At 34.9% G+C, this 25,899-nt stretch overlaps 1 protein-coding gene across 3 annotated transcripts in view; it reads right to left on the bottom strand.

Annotated features, from left to right (window-relative positions):
* The window catches only part of Mitf (transcription factor Mitf), a 539,922-nt gene that overhangs the window by 378,135 nt on the left and 135,888 nt on the right, over positions 1 to 25,899 (bottom strand). For all 3 annotated transcript variants that reach the window (XM_069837055.1, XM_069837054.1, XM_069837056.1), the window contains exon 3: positions 18,482 to 18,739. In XM_069837055.1, coding sequence (XP_069693156.1) covers positions 18,482 to 18,739 — 258 coding nt within the window. The remainder of the gene's footprint in view (positions 1 to 18,481; positions 18,740 to 25,899) is intronic.

Raw genomic sequence — 25,899 nt, forward strand, 5'->3', positions numbered from 1 at the left:
ATTACGTAAACTAGCTGTAGTAGTTCTCAAATATAGACGACTACAATGTAAAAAAAAAAGTCCGTTACAAAACAGAAAAGGACAAAAATACTAGAATAAGTTGAAAATTAAAAAAAAAATTACTAATAGATAATGGAAGACTGAAAAATGCAAAAAATAACGCAAAATAAAAATAGGCTATATTGGATCATGTTGAAGTATAACGAGTTTATATTGCATCCTGCATTGTATGTGATGTCTCAGGAAAAAGATGATATTTCATCAACTTCCGAGCCCTAATTATTAGTATATTATTACTACAGTACAGTATAGTATAGTGTAGTGTAGTGTAGTATAGTGTAGTGTAGTGTAGTGTAGTATAGTACAGTATAGTATAGTATAGTGTAGTGTAGTATAGTGTAGTATAGTACAGTATAGTATAGTGTAGTGTAGTGTAGTGTAGTACAGTATAGTATAGTATAGTATAGTATAGTATAGTATAGTATAGTATAGTGTAGTATAGTATAGTGTAGTATAGTATAGTGTAGTGTAGTATAGTATAGTATAGTATAGTGTAGTATAGTATAATGTAGTATAGTGTAGTATAGTGTAGTGTAGTATAGTATAGTATAGTATAGTATAGTATAGTGTAGTATAGTGTAGTGTAGTATAGTGTAGTATAGTGTAGTGTAGTATAGTATAGTATAGTATAGTATAGTATAGTATAGTATAGTATAGTATAGTATAGTATAGTGTAGTATAGTATAGTATAGTATAATATAGTATAGTGTAGTATAGTATAGTGTAGTATAGTATAGTGTAGTATAGTATAGTATAGTGTAGTATAGTGTAGTGTAGTGTAGTATAGTATAGTGTAGTATAGTATAGTGTAGTATAGTATAGTGTAGTATAGTATAGTATAGTGTAGTGTAGTATAGTATAGTGTAGTGTAGTATAGTATAGTGTAGTATAGTGTAGTATAGTATAGTGTAGTATAGTGTAGTATAGTATAGTATAGTGTAGTATAGTATAGTATAGTATAGTATAGTATAGTATAGTATAGTATAGTATAGTATAGTGTAGTATAGTATAGTGTAGTATAGTATAGTGTAGTATAGTATAGTATAGTATAGTATAGTATAGTATAGTATAGTATAGTATAGTGTAGTGTAGTGTAGTATAGTATAGTATAGTGTAGTGTAGTGTAGTGTAGTGTAGTATAGTATAGTATAGTGTAGTATAGTGTAGTATAGTATAGTGTAATATAGTATAGTATAGTGTAATATAGTGTAGTGTAGTATAGTATAGTATAGTGTAGTATAGTATAGTATAGTATAGTATAGTATAGTATAGTATAGAATAGTATAGTATAATGTAATATAGTATAATGTAGTATAGTATAGTGTAGTGTAGTATAGTATACTATAGTCCCTACTGATTAGTGTAATATGTTACTAATCAGCGATGTACACAATGGAGGGGGGAAGCAACTGGCCACCCTACCCAAATATTTCCTGGCTTAGATGCATCATGACGTCACTTATCAGATTCAAACCTGTCTTCGGAAAATTAACTAAACAACAACAATAAGAAGAAAATGTTCAGTAAAATTCATAATTATCTATATCAATTAGACTGTAAAACTTAGAAAAATCAATAATATTAAAAATACATAAATAATCATAATGAGGAAAGAAATTTCGAGAATATTTTCCGATTTAATACTTTCCGGATTTTTTTTTCGCTAGGTATTAGTCTAGGCATGAACACAAAAATCACAGTACATTACACTCACATATCAGTTCGTTACAAGCTCATGAATTAATACATTATCAGGAAATTAATATTCATTTTCGAAGCAGGTCGAAAATAACACAATGCTATCGCGAAACAGAGACGAGCCCTCGAAAGAAGAGGTTCAGATAAACAGTTACTAAAAACTGTAATAGTAATACTAATATCTCTATTTTATGGTCAGCGTGATGTAATGTTCCAAGTCTAGGGTGCAAAATATTGTTTGTTCTATATACATCTCTGCATTCCCTCTAAAACAGTCATTTTTTATATGTGACGTAAGATGATGTATTTTAATTTATTCGAGTTCAGAAATCAAGTAATTTATCTCTTTCTCGGCCGTCCTAGAAGAATTTTAAAATAGTTTTTGCTTCGTCAGGCGGTTCGATGGCATCGGGTCTATATCAAATTTAATTTTCTTTATGCCGTATATCTGCAATGCTTGGGAAAAGTGGCATAAGTCAGTTTCCATAAACATTTTTTATTAATTTATTGACAACTTACGTAAAATCTGCTCGCTTGGGAAAAGAGACATAAATATTTCTCCCATTACAGTAATTCATACAGAAGAAAATCAAATCGACATACACCAGTGTGAAGACAGTTTTTTTCCTTCTCCTGTAAAATTAACATTTTTTACTTGTGCCACTTTTCCCGAGCACTACAAATATATTCTCGCGAAATATTGTCTTTTTTTTGTATTCTGTATCTGTTCTTACGTCTATATGTGTGCATATACTGTATGTCTACGCTAACCCATCTCTATCTGACAATGTGGTCTTAAATAAAATATACATGAAGTAAAGTATCATCATACTGATGGAGCATCAAATATTTCCTGATCCGTCTTTTCTAGGAACTGTTACTTTAATGGGATATTAGAACAATTTCCAGCTATTAGTTCCTCGTTCTTCAAACACTGACAAACACTGCTGAAACGAGACGAAGGTTTTACATATTCGAAACAGGTGCTGTATCATGTCTGAGAACGATTTGTAACTGAGTGACGTCAAGAAACGAAGTTATGTTATATACATCGTGCCTTTCCCAACTGGAAACAAGAGAAACGTTTCGTAACAAGTAAGATTTGTTTCACAAACAGGTATTTGTACGACCAGTTTCAATGTCACCACGCAGCAATGATGTCTTATTATTACGCTAGATGGCAAACTCTGGAGTTCAATGTGAAGCCGTGCATGGATGGAGAGAGCTGCACTGCAAAAATGCACGTCGCGTTGTATGCGGTTGAGGGAAATTTGTTTATTTAACCCATGTTATTGTGAAATAATGATTAAAATTTACTTTGCTGAAAATGACTGTATCTTCAGTTCATATAACTACAGTATGCAAAGAGACAAAATAAGCAAGGGAAAAAATCTTTACCTAGGCAAGTAGGCCTAACTGGACGGAGTTACGCAATAATAGACCAACCGCCAAAAACCTGTTTTCGAAATAGTGACCACTGAAATAAATCTAGTTTTTATTAAACATTTTATGCAAGAAGTATTGTAACATTGATACTATTACAAAAAAAATAGCACAAATAGTACCTACTAAAAAAGGCTAACCGATTTTTAATAACAGATCAGCAGTTGGTTTAATATTGCAAAGCAAAACAAATACATTAATTTTATGCTCGACCATGCCGAAATGTAGTAATTATACACCTGTAGTAGCCCTTTAATGCACCTCATTAAAGTACACCTATTCATTATAATTCAGTTGTTCAGCCTATGAGAAATCACCTTTGTACTGACTGTACCATTATAAAACCGCAAGTATCGATTATTCTCGGATATGCAATCGAAAGACAATTAGCGAAAAGTCACAGAGGCTGGAAATCCAATACTGTCGCAGAAGGTTATGTTCTGTTACTATAATAATTAGCGTTAATTATAAATAATATTCAAATAAATTCAATTTGTCATCTCGTTTTTCAATTCTAAATCAATTTCCAGGTTATATCAAGCCTAATGACCATGTTATTCTCTAGGTTATATCAAGGTCAATGACATTCGTGTTTCGGAGAAAATCAATACTTTCGCGTCTGCGCACATCTCACAATTCAGGTCAGTTCCACTCCTCACTTACATAACTATAACATGAATACTTCTGAATAATTTCAAGTTAGAAATATGGTCGAGCATAAAAAGTCGTATGAAACTTCCCTATAATGGTAATTAAGACGCTCGTATGAAAATTATGAAACTCGCTTGCGCTCGTTTCATAAACAAACATACTCGCGTCTTAATTACTACTATTATAGGCTCGTTGCATAATGTACAATTATGCAATAAACGAATATTGCTTATAAATAGCAGAAAAGTGCAGATATGCAGTCTTGATTTTTTCCGAGTTAAATAATCCAGCCAACAATAGATTTGTGCAAATATCTCAATTATTTCAAATTGTCAGTTGGTCTATTGTTGCGTAACTCCGTCCAATTGTGGGCTTCCTCTAGGTAAGCTAACACATATTTGCCAAAAAAAGTATATTAATATACACTTTTTAATATAGAGTGCTAGACTTATAATCCTGTAGACCCGGGTTCGATTCCTGGCGTACCTCCGATTTATAACATGTGTTGAGCAAGCCCGTGGTCTAAGTAACACAGGGGTTTTCTCCGGGAGCTCCGGTTCCCCTCCGGCATCCTAGTAAGTCTCCATAATCATCTCTTCGCGGGTGTAGCGTAGACCAGCCTCACATGACGCACCCTGGGCAACGACTCTGTCGGTCCACACAACTGGCTTCATATGGGTGAATGATGTAAAGTTAAGTACCCGCCATTAGTTAAAGAAAGTCTATGACCATATAGGGCCGTAATCATAGACATTCTTAGCGCGGGCTTCCAGTGGATGACCAGCGAACTAACGTTTTTCGTATTCATAAACCAGTTTTAGCGGTATGATATGATATAAATCCTGTACAAGTAACCAGTCGATAGCCGGGGCTAGTTTAGCACGCTCGTAGCGCGGGCTAGCGAAATGTCTATGAATAGCACCCATAAAGATTTACCAGTAGACCATCGACTATTATTGAATTGGTATTTCCTTTGTCTGTGTTAGATGGTTTGTGTTCACGTAGGCGTAACTGGTTAAATTTTGTTTTGATGTTTATGATTATTTACTGGTGAATGAGGCGGTATGTAAATTTTCAATCCGGGATTTACCTTCATGGTTGACAAAAAACCTTGAAAAATCCCAATCAGAATGGCCGGCCACGGGGCTTGAACCAAGGGACCTCCCGAACGAGAGTTCAGACGTTACCATCTCAGACACATCGCTAGGTAAAAAAAATTATATTGGTGTAATTCAGAAAAATACAGTTGGTTATAGAAATTTCAGCAACTAACTTGTAGGCCTGTTATTTAAGGGATTGTAATAATCATATTTGTAATAAATATATATAAATATATATATATATATATATATGTATATATATATATATATATATATATATATATATATAAATAACTGTGTTATTGGCATCACGTCTGTTGTCTCTAATGATATAATCTGCGACATCGTAGTCGGATATACGGCAACATGCAGCCTTCCAGGCTTCACTGAGAACCATTACAGGGTTGCCAGATTGTTTTCACTGAAATTCGCAACTGTTTCTTGAAAGTCGCTTTTCAAAGAAAAAATCACCCAATATCTTAATTTCTATCTAAATGTGTACAAAAATCCTGTTATATTACCTACAACAGATATATTGCGAAGTTGTATAGTAAATGTAACATCTGCTGATTGGTATTTCTTCCATATCTTGTACTTGCTCCTATAGGATATTAGTGGCTATGACCATCTTAATTATTGCAGTTCACTTTGTTCTATGAATTTGGAGATGTACAGTAGTGGCAAAAAAAAACCGGACCGACCCTTGTAGCTAATTTCAGAGCCTTGTTCACTCCAGAGCAAAATAGACTGGTAACTAAGGCTTTCGTGTTTCGAATCCTGCCAGGGAAGGAAACTTTTTTTGTTCCTTATTCAAATTCATTCCCAATACTTTTCCATCACTGGTAAAATTCATGTTCTGGGAATAATAAGTTAATTAAGTGGTAAAATATCGCTGCAATCGAAGGTTGAAGCGAAGGGATGAGTTACGTGTTCCGGCTTGTGACGTCTGCCACAATTGTAGCACAGTTTTGCATCCATGATCTAGGTGGTGATTCACGTGAGTTTCAATTATCATGTAAGTTATTAGAAGAAATAATTGATGTAGAGATCGAAAATCCATGTCAGGTCAAATACAAACTCAAAGAAAAAAGAAAGAAAAAGATAAGATTTTTTAAAATAACAGGGAATGTTTTTCCGCTCAAATTTCTAGTATCTCAAAAAATTCGCAAATAACCTTAAGTAAAAATTAGTCGCAAACAGGACTTCGGAGTAGACCAATCCGTGACTTTTCGTCCAATTTGGCAACCCCGTTTTTTTAATGATTCACTTTATTGAAAATGTGTCAAGACATAAATGTAGTTTGCCTTTTAACGTACATTACTGAGAGATACATGAAAATTATACAATAATTGATTTTAAAAGTCTGGTAGTCAGCATCCACCAGACTGTGATACCTGATTACCATTACAAAACAGGTCAGCCATGCATCTAGCGGAGGAATAAAGACATCATTGCCACGCAGGTATTCAAGAGCCATCTGTAGGCAGACAGTACATGTACTCTAATGCAACCAACTTCGGTAGATCAATCACAACGCCTTCGCGTAATATTTGTGTCTATAGACTTTCTTTCGTCTGTGGTTTATCGACGATATAAAGTTTGTACGTTGACGTCACACACGAATGAACAAATACTTGAAGAAACATCCATATCGATATATTGGGGGTAAAGACACGAATCACACATACTAAGAGCTATTCATAAAATATAATACGTTTGTAAGTTTCTTGTGAACTGGTACACTTCACAATGGTCCCTCGGAGTAGAACTAAATGAACTAATTAATGTCAGGGCCATATTAACAATAGATAACCAAACAATAAGCAATAATTTAATACTTACAGACTGTCTCAAAAATAGACTAACGAATCAATTTTGGTAGTAGTCACAGAGTAAAGAAATATGCCAGTCAAAATCCAACAGTTCTAATCTAAATATTTTTAAAGTTATCACTCTGTGAATTTGTTAAAGCCTAGTTCCAATAATGAAAGTTTACACAATCTCTGAAAGACAGAAAAAGGGAGAGGATACATGTTGTTGTAGGAAAAGCATTCCCGATGTTTTGTTTCCTTTCGCTCAAATGACTTCCACATTTTTAATAGGTAAAAATATGCAAATTCAACTCAGATTGATTATACAATGCACGGAATGCTGTTCCCTGATTCCGCAGTAAGTTACGAAGTTGACTGTTCGATGTCAAGTAGTAAACAAAAATGTCCAATATGTACACCATCACACTGCCTAATCATAAATGACGTTTATTTATCTCAAGAATTATTTGAGTAGAAGATCGAAATTTTTTGCTTTTGTTGTTTATTTTTTAATTAAAGAACATTATACATATTTCTCGGTTTATATCTTAGACACCCCATATATATATATATATATATATATATATATATATATATATATATATATATATATATATATAAGTTGTGTAATATAAGAGTTTAAAATGAATCACTCTTTATCAAAACTATATTTTGAGTCATGAAACACATTACTAGAGTCCTGCGTTTGGTTACCTATAGTCACAAAGCAACCCGCAACAGTATAGGTATGTTAGAGTATAGGGTTAAACCCCGAAAAAAATAAAGCATATGATTATGTCTCGTGACCAGAAGATAGTACGAAATGGAAATATAAAAATTGAAAATTTATCCTTTGAAAATGTGGAAAATTCAAGTACTTTGGAGCAACAGTAGCAAATATAAATGGCACTCGGGAGGAAATTAAACGCAGAATAAATATGGGAAATGTCTGTTATTATTCGGTTGAGAAGCTTTTATCATCCAGTCTGCGCACAAAAAAAAAAACTGAAAGTTACAATTTATAAATCAGTTATATTACCGGTTGTCCTGTCTGGTTGTGAAACTTGGACTCTCACTTTGAGAGAGGAACAGATGTTAAGGGGATGCAGAGGTGAATATTTCAAAATACACAAAATTTATCTGATTTGTTTGAAATTGATCATGGATACTAAGTATGTTATTAGTAATGGACATACCAAGTTTCAACTTTCTAAGTACAACAGTTCTGTAAATATTAATAATTTTATAAAACTTTATATCGTTTGATATAAAATGCTCCATGCACCATATTGTAAGAAATTTTCAATATTTCTTTTATTTATATGTTCAGAGAAGGTATATAAATAATGATACGTATTAGTTTATTATGGGAATAATATAGTAATACAGTTATCTTGGTTTTAATTTCATACTTTTAAAGGGTACAAAATCAAAAACTAACATCGGAATATGAAAATCAAGATAATAAAAATGGAAAAACCAAATTTTCATTTTTTCTTCAGTTTTTGTTCAAAATTTCACTTCTACCTCCCCTTAAGGATGTTTGAGAATAAGGTGCTTATGAAAATGTTTGGGACGAAGAGGAATGAAGTTACAGGAGAATGGAGAAAGTTATTCATCGCAGAACTGCACGCATTGTATTCTTCACCTGGCATAATTAGGAATATTAAATGCAGACTTTGAAATGGGCAGGACATGTAGCACGTATGGGCGAATCCAGAAATGCATATAGTGTATTAGTTGTGAGGTCGGAGGGAAAAAGACCTTTGGGAAGGCCGATATGTAGATGGGAGGATAATATTACAATGAATTTGAGGGAGTTGGGATATGATGGTAGAGACTGGATTAATCTTGCTCAAGATAGGGACCGATGGCGAGTTTATGTCAGACCGGCAATGAATCTCCGGGTTCCTTAAAGGCCATTTGTATGTAAGTAACATTTCGTAACGCGAAAAATGTGAACAGGAATTATTTTGTACTACCAATTTAAATGTCACCACGGAGGCATTCAAGAGCCATCTGTAGGCAGACACTACATGTACTGTTATGCAACCAACGTCGGTAGCTCATTCACATCGTCTTTGCGCAATACTATTATCGAGCGACTTCCTTTCTTTTGTGGTTTATCGAATATACAAAGGTTGTGCCTTGAAGCCACACACGAATGGGCAAATACTTGATGAAACATGTATATCGCGTATTGCAGGAATGATACGAATAAACGCAGACTAAGAGCTAATCATAGAATATAATACTTTTTTAAGTTGCTTCGGAACTACTCTAGCCACTTCACACTAGTCATTGTGAATATACATAATTAAATAAACTAATATCAGGACCATATTAACAATAGGTAACCAAACAATAAGCAGTAATTTATATATCTACAGAGTGCCTAAAAATATGCCATGTATACAGGGTGAACCGTAAGTAATGCCATTAATTTCAGAGGATTATTCTTTGAGATATTTCAAAGAAAAAGAGAAATACTTTTTTGCTCGTTTTTGCTTCCTTTTCGAGATTAAATTCGTTTTATATGAAACGTTTCATACCGTGCTTTGGGAAAGTTATTGATTGAATTCCGAAAATGCTCAGTCAATTTAAAACTGGATCCGAACAAATACAACTTTTCGTTCTGCAAAGGAATTTTACAATGGTACATTTGTTCAGATCAAATTTTTGCGCATTTAAAGCACAAAATTAAAATTATTTCAAAATCATTTATTATCATAATACATTCATTCATATTGTTTTGACCAAGGGCAGGTCTTTCACTGCAAACCCAGATTTATCCAATGTTTCCAATTTACTGCCTTCCTCTTAGTCTCGCATATATTTGTTTTGTTTTTTTTTATATTTTTTTCTTTCCTTTTCCATTTTTATTTGTATCTATTTTACCTTTTTTCGTGTTATATGTAATTCTGTGTTTTTTTATCTGTACTGTCTATTGTAATTGGGGTTTTGCCCTGTTATGGACATAAATAGATAATTATGATCCATATATCTTCATGTCGTCTATCTTCTGATGCTTCTTCTGCCACGAACATTTCTCTCGTTCACCATTCCTTCCAGTGCATCCTTCAGTAGATACTGTCGATGACACAGCTCATCTGCCCTGAACCTTGGGGAAGTTATGGGTGTTGTTTAGAGGGGTATGAGACTAACTTTGGAGCAAGCGGCTGGCTAACGGTACTTTTGGTGTGATTACTCTCTGCTTAATCCCCTTTCTATTTTCTCCAAAAAACATTTCTCTCTCTTCATTTGTACTTGGAAGACGAAGGTGAACGTTTGCTTAATAGAATTGCTGGTGTAAATACGTATTTAAAGTTAAGACGTAGCAATATAACTTTCAGGTGTAGCGTACTTCTTAGTAACGTGGCGCGGAATTGGTAAATGAATGTTTTTATAATGCACGCTGCATTGTATTTCTAACTTTCTCTCCATCCACTACTAGTGCGAAACTACTACCCCAACTCCGCATTCCTTCCAGGGCAGACGAACTATGTCACTGACAGTAGTCTATTCTCAGCCAGTGACCCTGCCAATTCCTCTTTCTCTTCCCTATCAGTTTCAGCATCGCACTTTGTTCACCCATTCTTTCCAACAGAGCTTCGTTTCTTCTTCTCTCTGTCCATTTCACATGCTCCATTGTTCTCCATATCTACATTTCAAATGCATTTAGTCGTTTCTCTTCACTTCGTCGTAATGTCCATGTTTCTGCTGTATACAATGCCACGCTCCACAAAAAGCACTTCACTAGTCTCTTCCTTAGTTATTTCTCGAGATGCCAGCACAAGATATTTTATCATAATACACTGCTCTCTTACATTGACTAAGCATATTGGGAATGCTATCAATGGCTTTCCCAAAACACGCTATGAAATATTTCACATAAAACAATTTTTATCTCAAAAAGGAAGCAAAAGCGAGCAAAACTTTATTTAACGTTTTTGTTTGAAATATCTCAAAGAATGATGCTCTGAAATTAGTGACCTTACCTATTGTTCACCATGTAGGCCTATTACCCCTGATCACATATACATCAGATTGGCCATTCCCCATGTTATAAAATGACAACATATAAAAGGGAACAGTCGCTAAGATCTCCACTGTCGAAAATGAACTTCTGGTAAGGACCGCTAGATTGGAGAATAATTGCAAGCTGCATGGAGTAATACTTATTACTATTACTCCATGCTAGCTCTACGAATTCCTTTCTCACTGTAGACTATCGTTGGGAAAACAAGATATAATTTGAGAGCGACAACATTAAATTCCCTTACCCAAATTACATAAAGAAAATCATTGCATTATCCTGTAAGTGATATCGCACCAGGGTTAAAAACATCGCATAACGCGATAATTTATCACATGGTTGGCAACGCTGCTGCCATGTGCAAATCTATAGTCCAGATCAGCTTACTTAATACCCTAAGCGGAAAGCTAACCATTTTCCCCCTATTACTACATACAGTATGCTAGTGAATTATAGTGATTTTCTAGATGTCGTGTTGAATTTTATATTACCTATTTTATTTCAAATTTCGAGTACTGACAAATACGACAACTGGCAGTTATTTTCTAACTGTTATGTTGGCAACAATAATTTTGGTTTGTAGTAAAGAAAACTGATCAATTGGAAGTATAGATAGCCTTGTGAAATTTGAATGTAATTAATAATGAATTAGTAATGCTGGTATTAATACTAATATCAATACATAATTTAGTTGTGTTACGTTGTGATTTCAATTCAACGCCATAGTGTAATTAAACAAAATATAACTTATAGACCTATCTGGTATGAAACATGCATGTCGGTAATGGACATATTTTTATTAAAATGTCCAAGAGAGAAAATAACATGGTAACGACTTAGGAGAATGTATTTTGACTTAAAGTACATACTTAAAAGTTTAAGTAGGGTATACATTTCAAAGTGATATTCTGTTTTCGGAATTCGTACTAATCATTTCACGTGATCAAACAAAATACATTTATAGGTTAGGTCCCTTGAATCGTAAACTGTTTAGTCAAAGCAATGAATTTCATGTTGTCAGACAAAATACATTTTAATATTCGACCATACTAAGTTACTAATTACCAACATAATGTGCGAGAGGTCCAGGAGGAATACATACTCTTTCACAAATTAGTGAACCATTTATTTTTTATTTTATTTTTGTTGGTTATTTAACGACGCTGTATCAACTACTAGGTTATTTAGCGTCGATGAGATTGGTGATAGCGAGATGATATTTGGCGAGATGAGGCCGAGGATTCGCCAGAGATTACCTTGTATTCACATTACGGTGGGGGAAAACCTCGGAAAAACCCAACCAGGTAATCAGCCCAAGCGGGGATCGAACCCGCGCCCGAACGCAACATCAGACCGGCAGGCAAGCGCCTTAATCTACTGAGCCACGCCAGTGGCGTGAACCATTTAGAAAACACCTCCCAACATAAAGATGAGTTGTGGTAAACAAGCAAGATATTATTATTATTATTATTATTATTATTATTATTATTATTATTATTATTATTATTTCAGTCATTGTGATTTTACCCTCTTCGGTGATATCTGATATTTTTTGGCAACACTGAAGGCCAAATTAGCCTTTTAAGAACTACTCTTACGTGACCCTCGCTATAGTTCCGTTCTCTATTTATTTGTCTATGGTTCCGTTCAGCCATTTCACGTCACCTATTGTCGCTCTGTGAAACTACTCATGTTGTTGCCAAAAATCTTATATCGCGGACAATTTGTTATATGTGATCAAGGACATTACATGTTTTTCAAATGAAAACATTACAGCTCTCAAAGTAATGAGCATACTGGTAAGAAAAAAGCAGCGTAAGATGGAAAACCTGCGATAAAGTATTTTTAACCGAAAACACACTTCGGTTGAAAATTGACTTACAATGTTACTACAGCAATTACAAAAGATTTAATTTGAACATTACCACACAGATTCTACCGAGTGACTTAAGGGGAGAGGATGGTATTTTTTTTAACTTTTTTCCTATTTGGTGTAAATTATTAATTTTTTGTATGTAGAGAGCTCATAGCTGTGGCAACTCAGCCAAATAAAAATATTTTGAAAAAGAAATTATTTGGGGGCCCAAATTTGAAAAAAATATACCCAATGCAGGATTGTACCTGTACTAAAACCGATATATCTAAACTGCTTTAAAGATAGATTCAAACAGTTTTTGCAATGTATTTGCAAACGTATGTTCTACAAACTGTCTGTAACAGAATTTTGTTATTAGTCCCTACGTTTGTAAAATAAACAATTAAAATTTAGTAACAATTTTCTGATTTCCTTTCTTGCAAACAAACGGACGTATTTTTAAAATGAAATCAATTAACAAAATTCTGTTACAGAGAAAAGTTTCCTAATAGTCTAAAGAATGTGTGTTCTAAATTTCATGCATGTATCTTTAATAGTTCAGAAATTATATTCATTTTGTCTGGCAATGTAGCAAAAACAATGAAGTTACAGGAAACCGATAAAAGCGGGCGTGTGATTTAAAAATCCATAGCGCAGGAAGTTTAAATATGACGTCTCAACATCCGATAAGGGCACAAATACCCACAAAATGTTATACAATACATTTCAAACATATCAAAAGGTATTTCAAACAAAAAAAAAATTTGAAAATTTAATTCACCGGAAACAACAATAAAAGTGGGCGAGTGATTTAAAAATCCACAATGCAGGAAGTTTAAAAATGGCGATCCACACATATCACAGAGTATTTTAAACAATTTTTTTTTTTGAAAATTTAATCATTTTTCATCACAAATACCATCCTCTCCCCTTAAAGACTCTGCCGAGGATAACACACTTTATCTTATTGTCGACTTAGAGTGTAAACCTGCTAACCGCCAAAAAGAAAATTTTACAAAGTAAGCAAAAAACTTAATTTAAATTAACTCCGAAAGTTTAGGACCAAATCCAAAGTACAGATACAAATGCCACCTGATGAGAAATAATTTTCTCATCTATGATTGCCAACAAAACAAATGCGAAAGAAAAATCCCCTTGAACTTGAAAATGAAATCATTGTATGTGTATCGAATACAGTCTAGATTTGAGAAGCTACTTTCTGGAAAACAGACACTTATCGCAATAATAGTTATTTCTTACTTTATAACTACTGAAATATTTTATTTTTATTTTGATGTTCTAAGTTGCTTATGTTTAGGTTTCTAAATATAGAAGAAAAGTATGTTTAAAATGCGCTTTTTAATTTTGTAAATCATCTCGTGATACCCCAGCTCTTTACACAATCCCCCAAACTTTGGAAACCACTGTCCTAGAGTATAAAAGTTATTCTATGGATTCGCGTATTCTTGTTATATTCCATTATTTTATATGATTACTGTGCCCAATTACGTCAGCTGAACCTCATAACACAGCAAACTATTTGCTCCCTCAAAATAGAACGCTGGGATTAAATTTCACATGACAGAATCACGCGCAAGTCTGTACATGTTTGCCGTGCTTGTTTTCCTCCAGTCTTTTATGACCATCCAATGCTCAGTGACATCAGAGTGAATACGCAAGTTTAATGACAATAAAAATGTGATCAATGGCTCGATATTATCCCTTTCGTAATAACTATAAATGAATTATTTCAATACAATTTTTCTGGGAGGATAATTCTATCTGTGTATTAGTTGGACGTAAAATACTATCGTCATCAGTTCCAAGAAATTCATCAGTGATAAAAAGATCAAATATGCACCAAACAGGGCACAAAATGGTGTGAAGTTTTCATAAAATAAGAAAGCAGGGTTATGATGCGAGTGACACATCAACTTCTCATTAACTGTAAATTTTGGGGTTGAAAATTATAAGGGGTTAAATCGTGTTTTATTAACAACAAACGAAACAAATTTTCTATTTTCAATAAATTAATGCGATAAAACTAGCCACTTTTCAGTAACCATTTTTTAGACAATTTAGATTTAAATCTGGAATATCTCCTATTTTTCCTTATGGCCAGATTAAGTTCCGCATTTATCTCCTCCTACTTATGATCAAAACATACGTTCATGGTGTTGTAAAATATTAACTAAGTATTTCCATGGCTTGTTAATTTAATGCTTACCTATTATCAAAGACTCTGTGAGTGAGTGAGTGAGTGAGTGAGTGAGTGAGTGAGTGAGTGAGTGACTGAGTGAGTGAGTGAGTGATCTGTAGACCTAGAATTTTTAGGCCTTTAAAAATGCACTTTTAGGCCCTAAAATAGGTTCTAAAAATTGGCAGTTAGGCACTTAAAATACAATTTAAGGCAACTTAAAATAGGGTTTTCCACACCTGCAATGTGTGTCTACCTACTGAAATTGCAATAACTGTAATAATTAATATTAGGCATTGCGATATATTAATTATAATTACAAGAACGGAAAAATTACTTTGGTTTGTATATGATTTTATTAAAATATATAATTGTTTCATTATAATATCATTTATAACGGATTTGTCTCGTTCTGCAATAAATAGCGCCGTTGGCCACTAAAGGGAAACTAAGAGGTGGAAATTAAACTAAGAGGATTCAATCCGGCATCGGAACTGGAATCCGGTGTGGCTTAGTGGATAAGGCGTCACCACGTAGAGCTGAAAATCCGTGTTCGAGTCCTGGTGCCGGAGAGAATTTTTCTCCGTTCCACTCATCCTTCATCATATGATAACGCAGAATTCCTGCACGGAAATATCATACGTACTTCGGTACACCACAATAATATGATATGCGTAAAATAATCACTTAGTGGTTTAAGACGGCGCTCATTCCATCGGGTCCCGGCCACTTAGTCACTCGTAATGAGTGCATCTCTGCACATTGTGTGTTGGACATTGTGCCACTGTCACACATCTGTGACACAGTGCATGAGGACTGGCCACTAAAGGGAGACTAAGAGGTGGAACTTAAACTGAGAGGATTCAATCCAGCATCGGAACTGGAATCCGGTGTGGCTTAATGGATAAAGCGTCAGCACGTAGAGCTGAAAACCCAGTGCCGGAGAGAATTTTTCTCTGCTCCACCCATCCTTCTTCATTTATGGAACAAGATTTCTGACGGAATTGCGGCGTTTCGGACTGTCTTTACAGTTGTAATACAGTTGGTTAATTTTCAGACTCTTAAAATTAATTTTTATTAATTTCTCGGGATGTTAAATACCGGTAAAATTAAAAATATTTTAAATTCGGTAAATTGATGATTGTACTTTTTAACTTTGCTCTAGAGTATGCCATTAGGAAAGTTCAGGATAACAGAGAGGGTTTGGAATTGAATGGGTTACATCAGCTGCTTGTCTATGCGGATGACGTGAATATGTTAGGAAAAAATCCACAAACGATTAGGGAAAATACGGGAATTTTACTGGAAGCAAGTAAAGAGATAGGTTTGGAAGTAAATCCCGAAAAGACAAAGTATATGATTATGTCTCGTGACCAGAATATTGTACGAAATGGAAATATAAAAATTGGAAATTTAACTTTTGAAGAGGTGGAGAAGTTCAAATATCTTGGAGCAACAGTAACAAATATAAATGATACTCAGGAGGAAATTAAACACAGAATAAATATGGGAAATGCCTATTATTATTCGGTTGAGAAGCTTTTATCATCTAGTCTGCTGTCAAAAAATCTGAAAGTTAGAATTTATAAAACAGTTATATTACCGGTTGTTTTTTTATGGTTGTGAAACTTGGACTCTCACTTTGAACATAGGTTAAGGGTTTTTGAGAATAAGGTGCTTAGGAAAATATTTGGGGCTAAGCGGGATGACGTTACAGGAGAATGGAGAAAGTTACACAACACAGAACTGCACGCATTGTATTCTTCACCTGACGTAATTAGGAACATTAAATCCAGATGTCTGAGATGGGCAGGGCATGTAGCACGTATAGGCGAATCCAGAAATGCATATAAAGTGTTAGTTGGGAGGCCGGAGGGAAAAAAAACTTTAGGGAGGCCGAGACGTAGATGGGAAGATAATATTAAAATGGATTTGAGGCAGGTGGGATATGATGATAGAGAATGGATTAATCTTGCTCAGGATAGGGACCAATGGCGGGCTTATGTGAGGGCGGCAACAATGAACCTCCGGGTTCCTTAAAAGCCAGTCAGTAGGTAAGTAAGTAAGTAAATTGATGATTGCTTCTCATTTCCAATGGCGTCTCTTCGTATTATTAATACGGCTATAATTTGATAGAAATAACACAAGAGACCCTATAACGAATGCATCAGAGACTAAAGACAGAGAAATGGTTTGGTTAAATGTATTTACAGCTGCGAATATTGATATCATTGATGCTGCTTGTGGTGTACACTTGCAATAACTTTCTCTGGTGACGACAACATTGCACTGAATGTGGGCGTTAGAGGTTAAGGGCTGCTATCTCACAGATGTCCTTCATATGGATCCTATTTCTTCCCATGAAAACAGATATCTTAATTACTAGGGAGCGGATTTTTATGTGCTAAAAATTTAAATATATTTATTTTTTATGTGCTAAAAAGTACAAAAATATTTGCTAAAAATAAAAAAAAAATATTTTTAATATGACAAAAATACCTTACTTAGCTTGGAAAAAAAATATTACTAAGTGCTCACCAACCACACTTGAGTGCCAGTCGTTGGCCGAGAACTGCAGTGAACAACAAAGGTCATCTCCAAATTCTCCATCACAAATACATGCCGATTATCTCTGAACGACGACTTATACTGTGAAAACGATCTTTGCACATCACAGAACGTCAGACGTGCATATTTAAAAAGTGGAATGTCACAAACACAAACACCGTCAGTTTCACCTACAGGCACACCCTCCAATACTTGAGCAACTTTACACTTTTTTTTATATCCACTGTTTTTCCCAAACACATTCTGGAATTTGTCCCTTAGTAATTGTGCTTCTGAATCTGGTAGCGAGTCTAGTTTAATTTCCACGGCACGCACCTCCCTGTTTCAGACAACAGGTTTTTGGATGTTTCGAAAGCTTAGATTTGCTAATAGGAAAGCAAAATCGTTTTTTAAATAACCATCTTTCAGTATATCTTGAAGGATATCGATTGACGAAGCCCGATAACAGGGAATCACAACAAGATATATTTCCTTACTTGATAGACATGAGTGAGAGGCGAGAGATTTGTTTAAATTAAATAATGTTCATCCCCAAGCTCTTATCTGTTGTGTTTCACAAACAAAGCGTGGAATGAAGTCTTCTTTAGCAACAATAAACATTCCTAATTATGTGTTGCAAGATCTCTCCTTCTTGTCCACGTTAATTTATTCTCTAATAATAACATTGATATGCTGCCTAGCAGTTCTCAGAACTTGAAGCGATACTATTACAAAAATGGATTACGTATACACCACACAGCGCTTAGAAACCGAAGCAACCAAGAATTCTTAAAAAGATAGGCTAACGTATTTTTGAGTGACATAATTGATTTAGTTTTAAAATGTTTAAAAGTTCTTGTAAAAAATTATTTAAGTAAAAAAACTCCAAGATTTATGTGTTTATAATAGATTTCCTGAAAATATATGTTTTTATGTGAAATAAAATTCGAGTTTTAAACTTGAAACTTCATGTTCGGAATTTTTAACTTTGTTAATTGTGTTTTATCACACGCAAAAATAATATTTAATTACATATAAATCCGCTACTTATTAATTACAGTGTTTTCACAAAAATGATCTTACCTCATCTGTGCTGGTGGCGACGGAGCTCAGACTGGGAGACACGGCGTTTTCGGGGCTGGCGCCGATCACATGATGGTTCTGTAGGGTTATTGTAGCAATATTCGGAGCACTGTGAACCTGCACCCCTCCACTCGAAACGTCGCCGATAACACTACCCCCGAGGGGCTGTTGGAATGATTCGCTCAAGTATTGTCGCACTTGACTTTTCTGTTTCTGTATTACGTGATACTTCGTTGGATTCTCGAGTCCAGTCCGCACCTGAAACGAAAACCAAACCATAAGTTATGAGAAAATGGAAGCAATTCATTATTCGGCATAAATGATACATAATACCGAAAACTGCATAAATTAGGATCACCTGCTAAACATATTTTAGATTTAATATATAACATTTCAGAGACATATGATTTATTTCATTCAAGGTCAACAACCAGAAATCCAATGCCAACGTTGAATGGGATTATTGTTAAATACAGTGAAACAGTTAAAAAATCTTGGCATTTTTATGGATAGCGATCTAAATTGGAACACTCAAGTAACACACATTTGCAAAAAAATATTTTCTCAACTTCACTCCTTGTTCCTTATGAAAGAATTTCTACCACTTAGTCTAAAAAAGAATCTTATTCAGACGCTTGTAATGCCCCATTTTGATTATTGCGATTCCTTGCTAACTAATGTAAGTTCACTCTTAGCTGAGAGACTACAACGTGTTCATAATGTGTGCATACGATTCATCTGCAATACTCGTAAATTTGACCATATAACACCTTCCCTCCAGTTACTTTCATGGGTGCGTCTGAAGGAACGAAGAACAATACATTCACTGTCTCTTCTGTTTATAATCATGCATACTTCTACTCCGAATTATCTCTTATCGCGCTTTCAATTTCTTACAACTCTTCGAAACCGACATCAAGCACTTCTTTCTATCCCTCATCATAGAACGTTTTTATACTCATCTTCCTATACTGTAGAAATATCTCGCCTCTGGAATTCGTTACCTAATGACGTCAGAGACTGCCGGACTTTATCACAATTCAAAATTCAACTGGAAAATTTTGTCTTAGTAATGTTTTTAGGTATTGCTAGAAGTATTGATTTGTTTTTTTTTTTCTTTTTCGTTTTTAATCTAGATTAAAATTGCAAGTTTCTTGTTTATGTTAGTTAATTAGTTAGGATACAATTAATTATGATATTTAATCAATCATTTAAAGTTTGTGTGACTGCAACCTGTGTATGTTTTTGTGTGGTTTTACTTTGTTTATAGTGTTTTTTCCCTCTCTATTTCTTGTGTAGCTTTATTTTGTATATAGTGTATTTTTCTCTGTTTATTTCTATTATTGTATTTGTATTCCTGGTGTTGTGGAAGAGAAGGCCTGATGCCCTTAACTACACCAAAATAAATAAATAAATAACAATTAAATAAATAAATAACGTTCGGACTTGGAACATATCATAAGTAACAGAGGTAAACATATTTATTCGATTATTGCAAACACAAAAAATTAATACCCATGCTTATTTATAGGCAACATAATACGTTTATATTTGAAACAATGCTTAGTTATAGTATTTAGATTTACTTTTATTATTTATATACATACGTTATAAAATACGTAAATGAATTCATTTTAGTTACATCCGCTAAGAAAACGCCTATATACACGATTACATTTTGTAAACTGCGAAAGCTCTATAGTCACAAAAAAAACTGAACGGCAAAAAATTATAAACCTCTCTTGTTTCAAGCATTCTAACATGTCCGCGCATGTCGTGATCGAAATGCGAGTATCGACAATACGCTGTAGATCATACATGGGCACAATTTTCGGTTACGTGAGGCACTCGATTTGAAATAGTTTGTTTACTAGGATAGGGGACTGCAGAGTAGGATGGAAAATATAAACTGCTGTGACCTGCGTCACCTTATCGTAATCGCTAAAGCGCTCAGTGGCGAATTATTAGGGAAGAGCTTGGTTAACGTGAGAGACTCGAAAACTTTTATTCAATTTGGCAAATTAATTCGGCAGTTTTAATCATAAACCTCTTTACTATTTCTCCATCATTGAATTGATTTAAATCACAGGCGAGAAATTGCGTAACTAGCCAATTATATTCCATCACGTTATCTACGTTTATTTTCTTGAATATTCTGGCGTTTATCAAAATTACTTAATAGATTTGCACGTTCTCGACCTAAAATAATTTCAGAAAATCATATTTCGTTTTCTACGTACATTTGATATTTTTTATAAATTTATTTTGGAAATAATACGTACAAACAACATTTAATTCCTAGTACCTTTTAATGCAGCGTGTTTAAGGTATAATGTCGTATTTAGTATACTATGCAAATGTTAAGATCATAAATTGTCTTCGGAATAGTACGAAAAATAACATCTAATTTGTCTTACCTTCTAATTCAGCATGTTCGTTATGACATAAGGAGTAATGTCGTTGTATATTAAATTTATTAATGCCTAATAGGATTTTCGAGCATAACATATATCGTATGTTCTCCCCTTCTAAACAGCAAAAAAAAAACTCTTCCTCCCATTTCTCATGAAACAATCGTTTTCTAACGCGTACACACTGCTTTAACAATGCCATTATGCCACCACTGATATTGCTTATGAAACTGATATAGAACTGCCCACGCCTAGGAGCTACGTGAGGGAGAAACGGGGTTGTGAAGATGATGTCACTCAGAGCGATAAGCTCTGTGAAGGTCAGTGAGGCATTATTTCTCAAGTGAGGCACAATGCCCATCTCTGCTATAGATGATAGAATACTTTCATAATTTTATCATCGTTGCTAGAAAGTGTGTACAGTAATTGGAATCCTGAACTAAGATACATATAATCCTTATTTTATTTTAGGTTGTACGTAATATATTTTTTGAGCGGAAAAATTAATTGCGAACAATAATATAGGCTGGTGTGCTGCCTCTGATAGAGGTTCTAGCTGATACATGTATATATTATCAGGCAGTACATCTCACGTGACGATATATATCACAGGAAGAACAATTGTTTCTATGCATCTGAAGTCTGATTTCTGTAATATGCAGCTAATCGTCGGTGTATGCAATGGAGGGGGAAAGGAACTGGCCACCATACCCCATTATCTGCTGGCCTAGTTGCCTCATGAGTGGTGATTTCACTTGTGAGATTCAGACCTGTCCTTGGACAGTTGACTAAACGACAATAATATAGTGTGCATTGTAAGTCGTTAATTTTAAGGGATTAGTCTTTGGGGTATTTCGAACAGAAAAGTTATTTACAATTTTGCTCGAGTTCAAAGAAAAAAGATAAATGAAATGTTTACTAGCATATTTTAAGAAAACAGTTGACTAAATTCCCTTGTCGGACGCAATGAAAATATAATTCGTAGGTACAACAAACAATTCCTTTACGCCTTGTAAATTCAATGATGTAGATGAAGTTGTGGTACGGACAAGAGACGATGAGGGGAGCAAAAAAGAAGTAAGCTGTGCGCCAAAAAATTGACACAGGTGTTTCTATTTCGTTCATAGGTATGCACACCGTGTTCTGGTATGTGTGGTTCGAATCATACAAGTGTCGAGATCTTATGCCAAATGACGTATATTTTATTTATAGTTTGCATCACAGCTCAGAAAATAATTTTATAAAGAAATGCGTAACAGAATCAAGTAAAAATTTAATATTCTACTTAACTAAATTAACTTAAGTTTAATCGCAAATTGGAAAGATCAACCAGAAACGAAAAAAAAAAAAAAAAAAAAAAGCTCTTTGTGGGTTTTGTACAGTGGTGTCATCAATACAGAAACACTCATCTTAACGTAGTTAACTTCTCACTTGCCGGTTCCATAATGTGAGGAAAGATGAATCACACTGTTGTACTCTTCATTAAGAGCTGTTCCCCAAGATTTGAAGTAAAATTCAATAATAATAATAATAATAATAATAATAATAATAATAATAATAATAATAATAATAACAATTGTGACTCAACTTCTTCGCTTAAGGGAACGCACAGGTGAAATTACTAAATCTTACAGTTTTCATTTTTTTTTTCTCAAAGACCAAGGACACTAGAATAAAATTATGTGACACGTTTCCTTATTAAGATGAAATAAATGGCAGGAATTTTTTTCAACGTGATTTTCTTTAATTTTCGACGTGTGGAACCATTTACATATTAATTTAATTAATTTATATATAAATAGTTCCACACGTCGAAAATTAAAGAAAATCACGTTGAAAAAAATTCCTGCCATTTATTGCATCTTAATAAGGAAACGTGTCACATAATTTTATTCTGGTGTCCTTGATCTTTGAGAAAAAAAATGAAAACTGTAAGATTTAGTAATTTCACCTGTGCGTTCCCTCAAAATAGAAAATGCTTTTTCGTCTTTTGATACAGCTTCTTCGTCTTCTATAGGTAAGTCATCTGGACGATTTCTTTTTTATATAACTCTTCTACATATTTCGTCCATCTGTTTAGTATTCCTTGTTTACTGTTATTTCATTTCCGATGTCATTCTCTATCAACAACATGAATTTCCTGTTCTTATTTGTGAAGTCCAAACATTTTACTTCGCGGTACATTAAATCATATCTTCCTTTTCTCTCTAGATCCTCAATTTCTTCACATTTCTCTTTCATCCAGTCTTCTTTTGCATATGTGAGCAATTTCTTTCAAAAATGAAACGTTAGATGTAGAGCGCGCTCCCGATTGACGGACGGACCAACATTCATTTGAGCAATTACAAACTGCAACTTACGATGGAGAACCAGATTTCACTTCACTAATTGAAACATCAGGATAGGCTGACGAGTAATTTCAAATCCATCAGAAGGACGCTGAGACATCATATAGTTCGTTACTTATTTCAAGACTATACGGGGAGCGGGGTTCAGTCTACTACTTCCTACCACCCCTTGTCTTGCAAGGCGAGCTGCATTTCATATGACGTCACCTGTGTTGACGTTCTGCCGACCCCTGACATAGAAGAAAAGTTACTGATTTTGTGCAGCTTGATTTTCATTTCGGATCACTGTGCGATGAACCGATCTCTGTGACTTTGTTGCAGAGTTACACGGAGTCGCTAGATATTTTCAGGCGTACGAAATGTTTCCGGGAACTGTTATACCTCTATTGACGACCATACATTTCTTCATAGATTCATCCTATTAGATATCGTCCTGTCTGGAATACGGCACTAACGGCTCGCCCAAAGCCGCAAGTCTCACTGAACGACAGTAACACTATTACCACAGTCTAGTATCTACAGTCACGAAGCTTGGGTTTATGAGGATACTAGGAACAACAGACTGTGCAGGTATTATTTCGCATTGTCTGTAACGAGGCGATAGTAGCGATCCTAGTGGTTAGCAACTATCTATGGATGCATATTTACTACGTATTGAGCTTCGTGACTCTCTACTGGGTGTTCATTTCAAAGCGTGTCATGACGTCACTGTTGTGAGTCAGCGATTTGAAGCGAGTTTAAGCTTTTATGTCAGAGAAGTTGTCTGTTAATCAAGGAGTTCAATCTGAACTTGAGAACGTGTACGGTATAACTTGAACGTCGTAGCAACAGATGGCGGTCTGTACGGTCTGTGTGCTACCATAACCTCTTTCGAACTGTGTTTTGCGAAGCCAAGTCGTACACAGGATATTTGTTATCATCGGTTGCGTACGGCAACATTCCACAATACAAATCAAATGCTCCGTGTCCATGTTGACCGTCGAAGTTAATGTCAACAAATACGTAAGTAATCGTCTTAATCCTCTCCCCATATCTCGACAGTAAGAAAAAAACTCACCTCAGTACGTGTTTCGAAACAGTTCACATTCCTGCCACTACCGGCGTCACCGTACGTATCGGTAACACTCTTTAGAATGAACGCCGTACTTGCTAGGCAACTTCTCTCGCACATAGGTAATACGCCTCTGCGGAAGTGTAGGAAGATTGAATTCTCTAGGCTCATCGCCTAGCCACATGACGGCATACAGCGAGCCATGACACACTTTGAACTGAACACCCAGTATACTCGACTGTGCTATTACTACGAATAAATGTTTCCGCAACCCGACTCTGGTCTCCACCGACCAACGATTCATGGCGAACTATATGACTTGGGGAAAGAAGCAAATGACTTCAACGGCAAATATTATATGTATTCCCCACGACCCACTTTTACATTATATAAAACATACACATAGGCTACATAAAATACTACCTCAAAAGATCCAAACAGATCATTATTGCTAGTATTTTAAAAAGTATAAAATGCGGACCACTTATCTCAGAAATGTGATTTTTGCTCTGTATATTCAGAAAAAAACGTTGCTTTTCATCCTTACCAAATGCAGATCCATAGGTACCACAAAAACTTGTCCGAGCGCAAGTGTTATTTTATTCTGAGTGTTACAAGCGGTGAGAAAGACTGTCCTTACGCGAAAACAACGCACTGCTTCAACTGGCTATTGCCGTATATACAAAGAGGCCACAATCGTTGGGAGGTTTGAGCCCGACCGTAGGGGTGCTGTTTGGGTGATCCCAAAAGGAAAAGTTTCGCAATATGCGATCGAACTCCTCTCGAAAAATATTATGAAAGAGAACTACCTAAAAGTGTAGCTTCGAATGCAATTTGGGGGCAAAAATAATAACAAAAAAGAATCAAGATGTCTCGTTATACTACTAATTGAATAACCATTCCGTTTGCCGCTTTCGAAGTCATAGCTTACGCTGCACAAGGAAGGTTGATGTAATTTACGGGTTGTCACAGTTAAACAAGATCAGTGTCTGTTATGAACTGAGTGCTGTTTTGTTTAAAAATTTACGGTAACGTACGGTGTGGCAGCGTTCATAGCGTATTTTTAAACTCACAGCGTAAATGAACATCTGTCATTTATTTATTTCTCTCAGTTTCAAATGCAAGAGAAAGGAATGCCATTTACCTATCGATTTTTGAAGATGACCTCTGGAAAATGATTGCTACGCCTCACCACATATTCTTCAAAGCGACGTTGGAAGCCGCCCACTACACTCCGTAACATATAGCCAGGAATAATGTTGACAGCAGCTCTTGTGCGGTTCTTCAATTCCAAGATGGTGACAGGATGTGCTTGGAAGACTTCTTGTTGAGGTACCTCCAAAAGAATTAATTCAGCAGATGACAGATCCGGGAACCGGAACAGCCAGGGCAAGTCACCATATCGACAAATAACTTTCTGTATAAAGTCTGTCGCAACGGCCCATGCATATTCTTGCCATATGCACCATCGGCTTATTCTGTTGAAAGCACACAGTGTGCAATATTCACTTTCAGCATAAGTAGGTGAGAAAAGAATAAGTCTTGCAACATCGTGCAATAACGAATACTGTTGACAATCACAGCTTGACACTCATTGTCCACTGAACA

Source organism: Periplaneta americana, chromosome 10 (assembly GCF_040183065.1).
Source record: "Periplaneta americana isolate PAMFEO1 chromosome 10, P.americana_PAMFEO1_priV1, whole genome shotgun sequence".
In the NCBI taxonomy this organism is placed as follows: Eukaryota; Metazoa; Arthropoda; class Insecta; order Blattodea; family Blattidae; genus Periplaneta; species Periplaneta americana.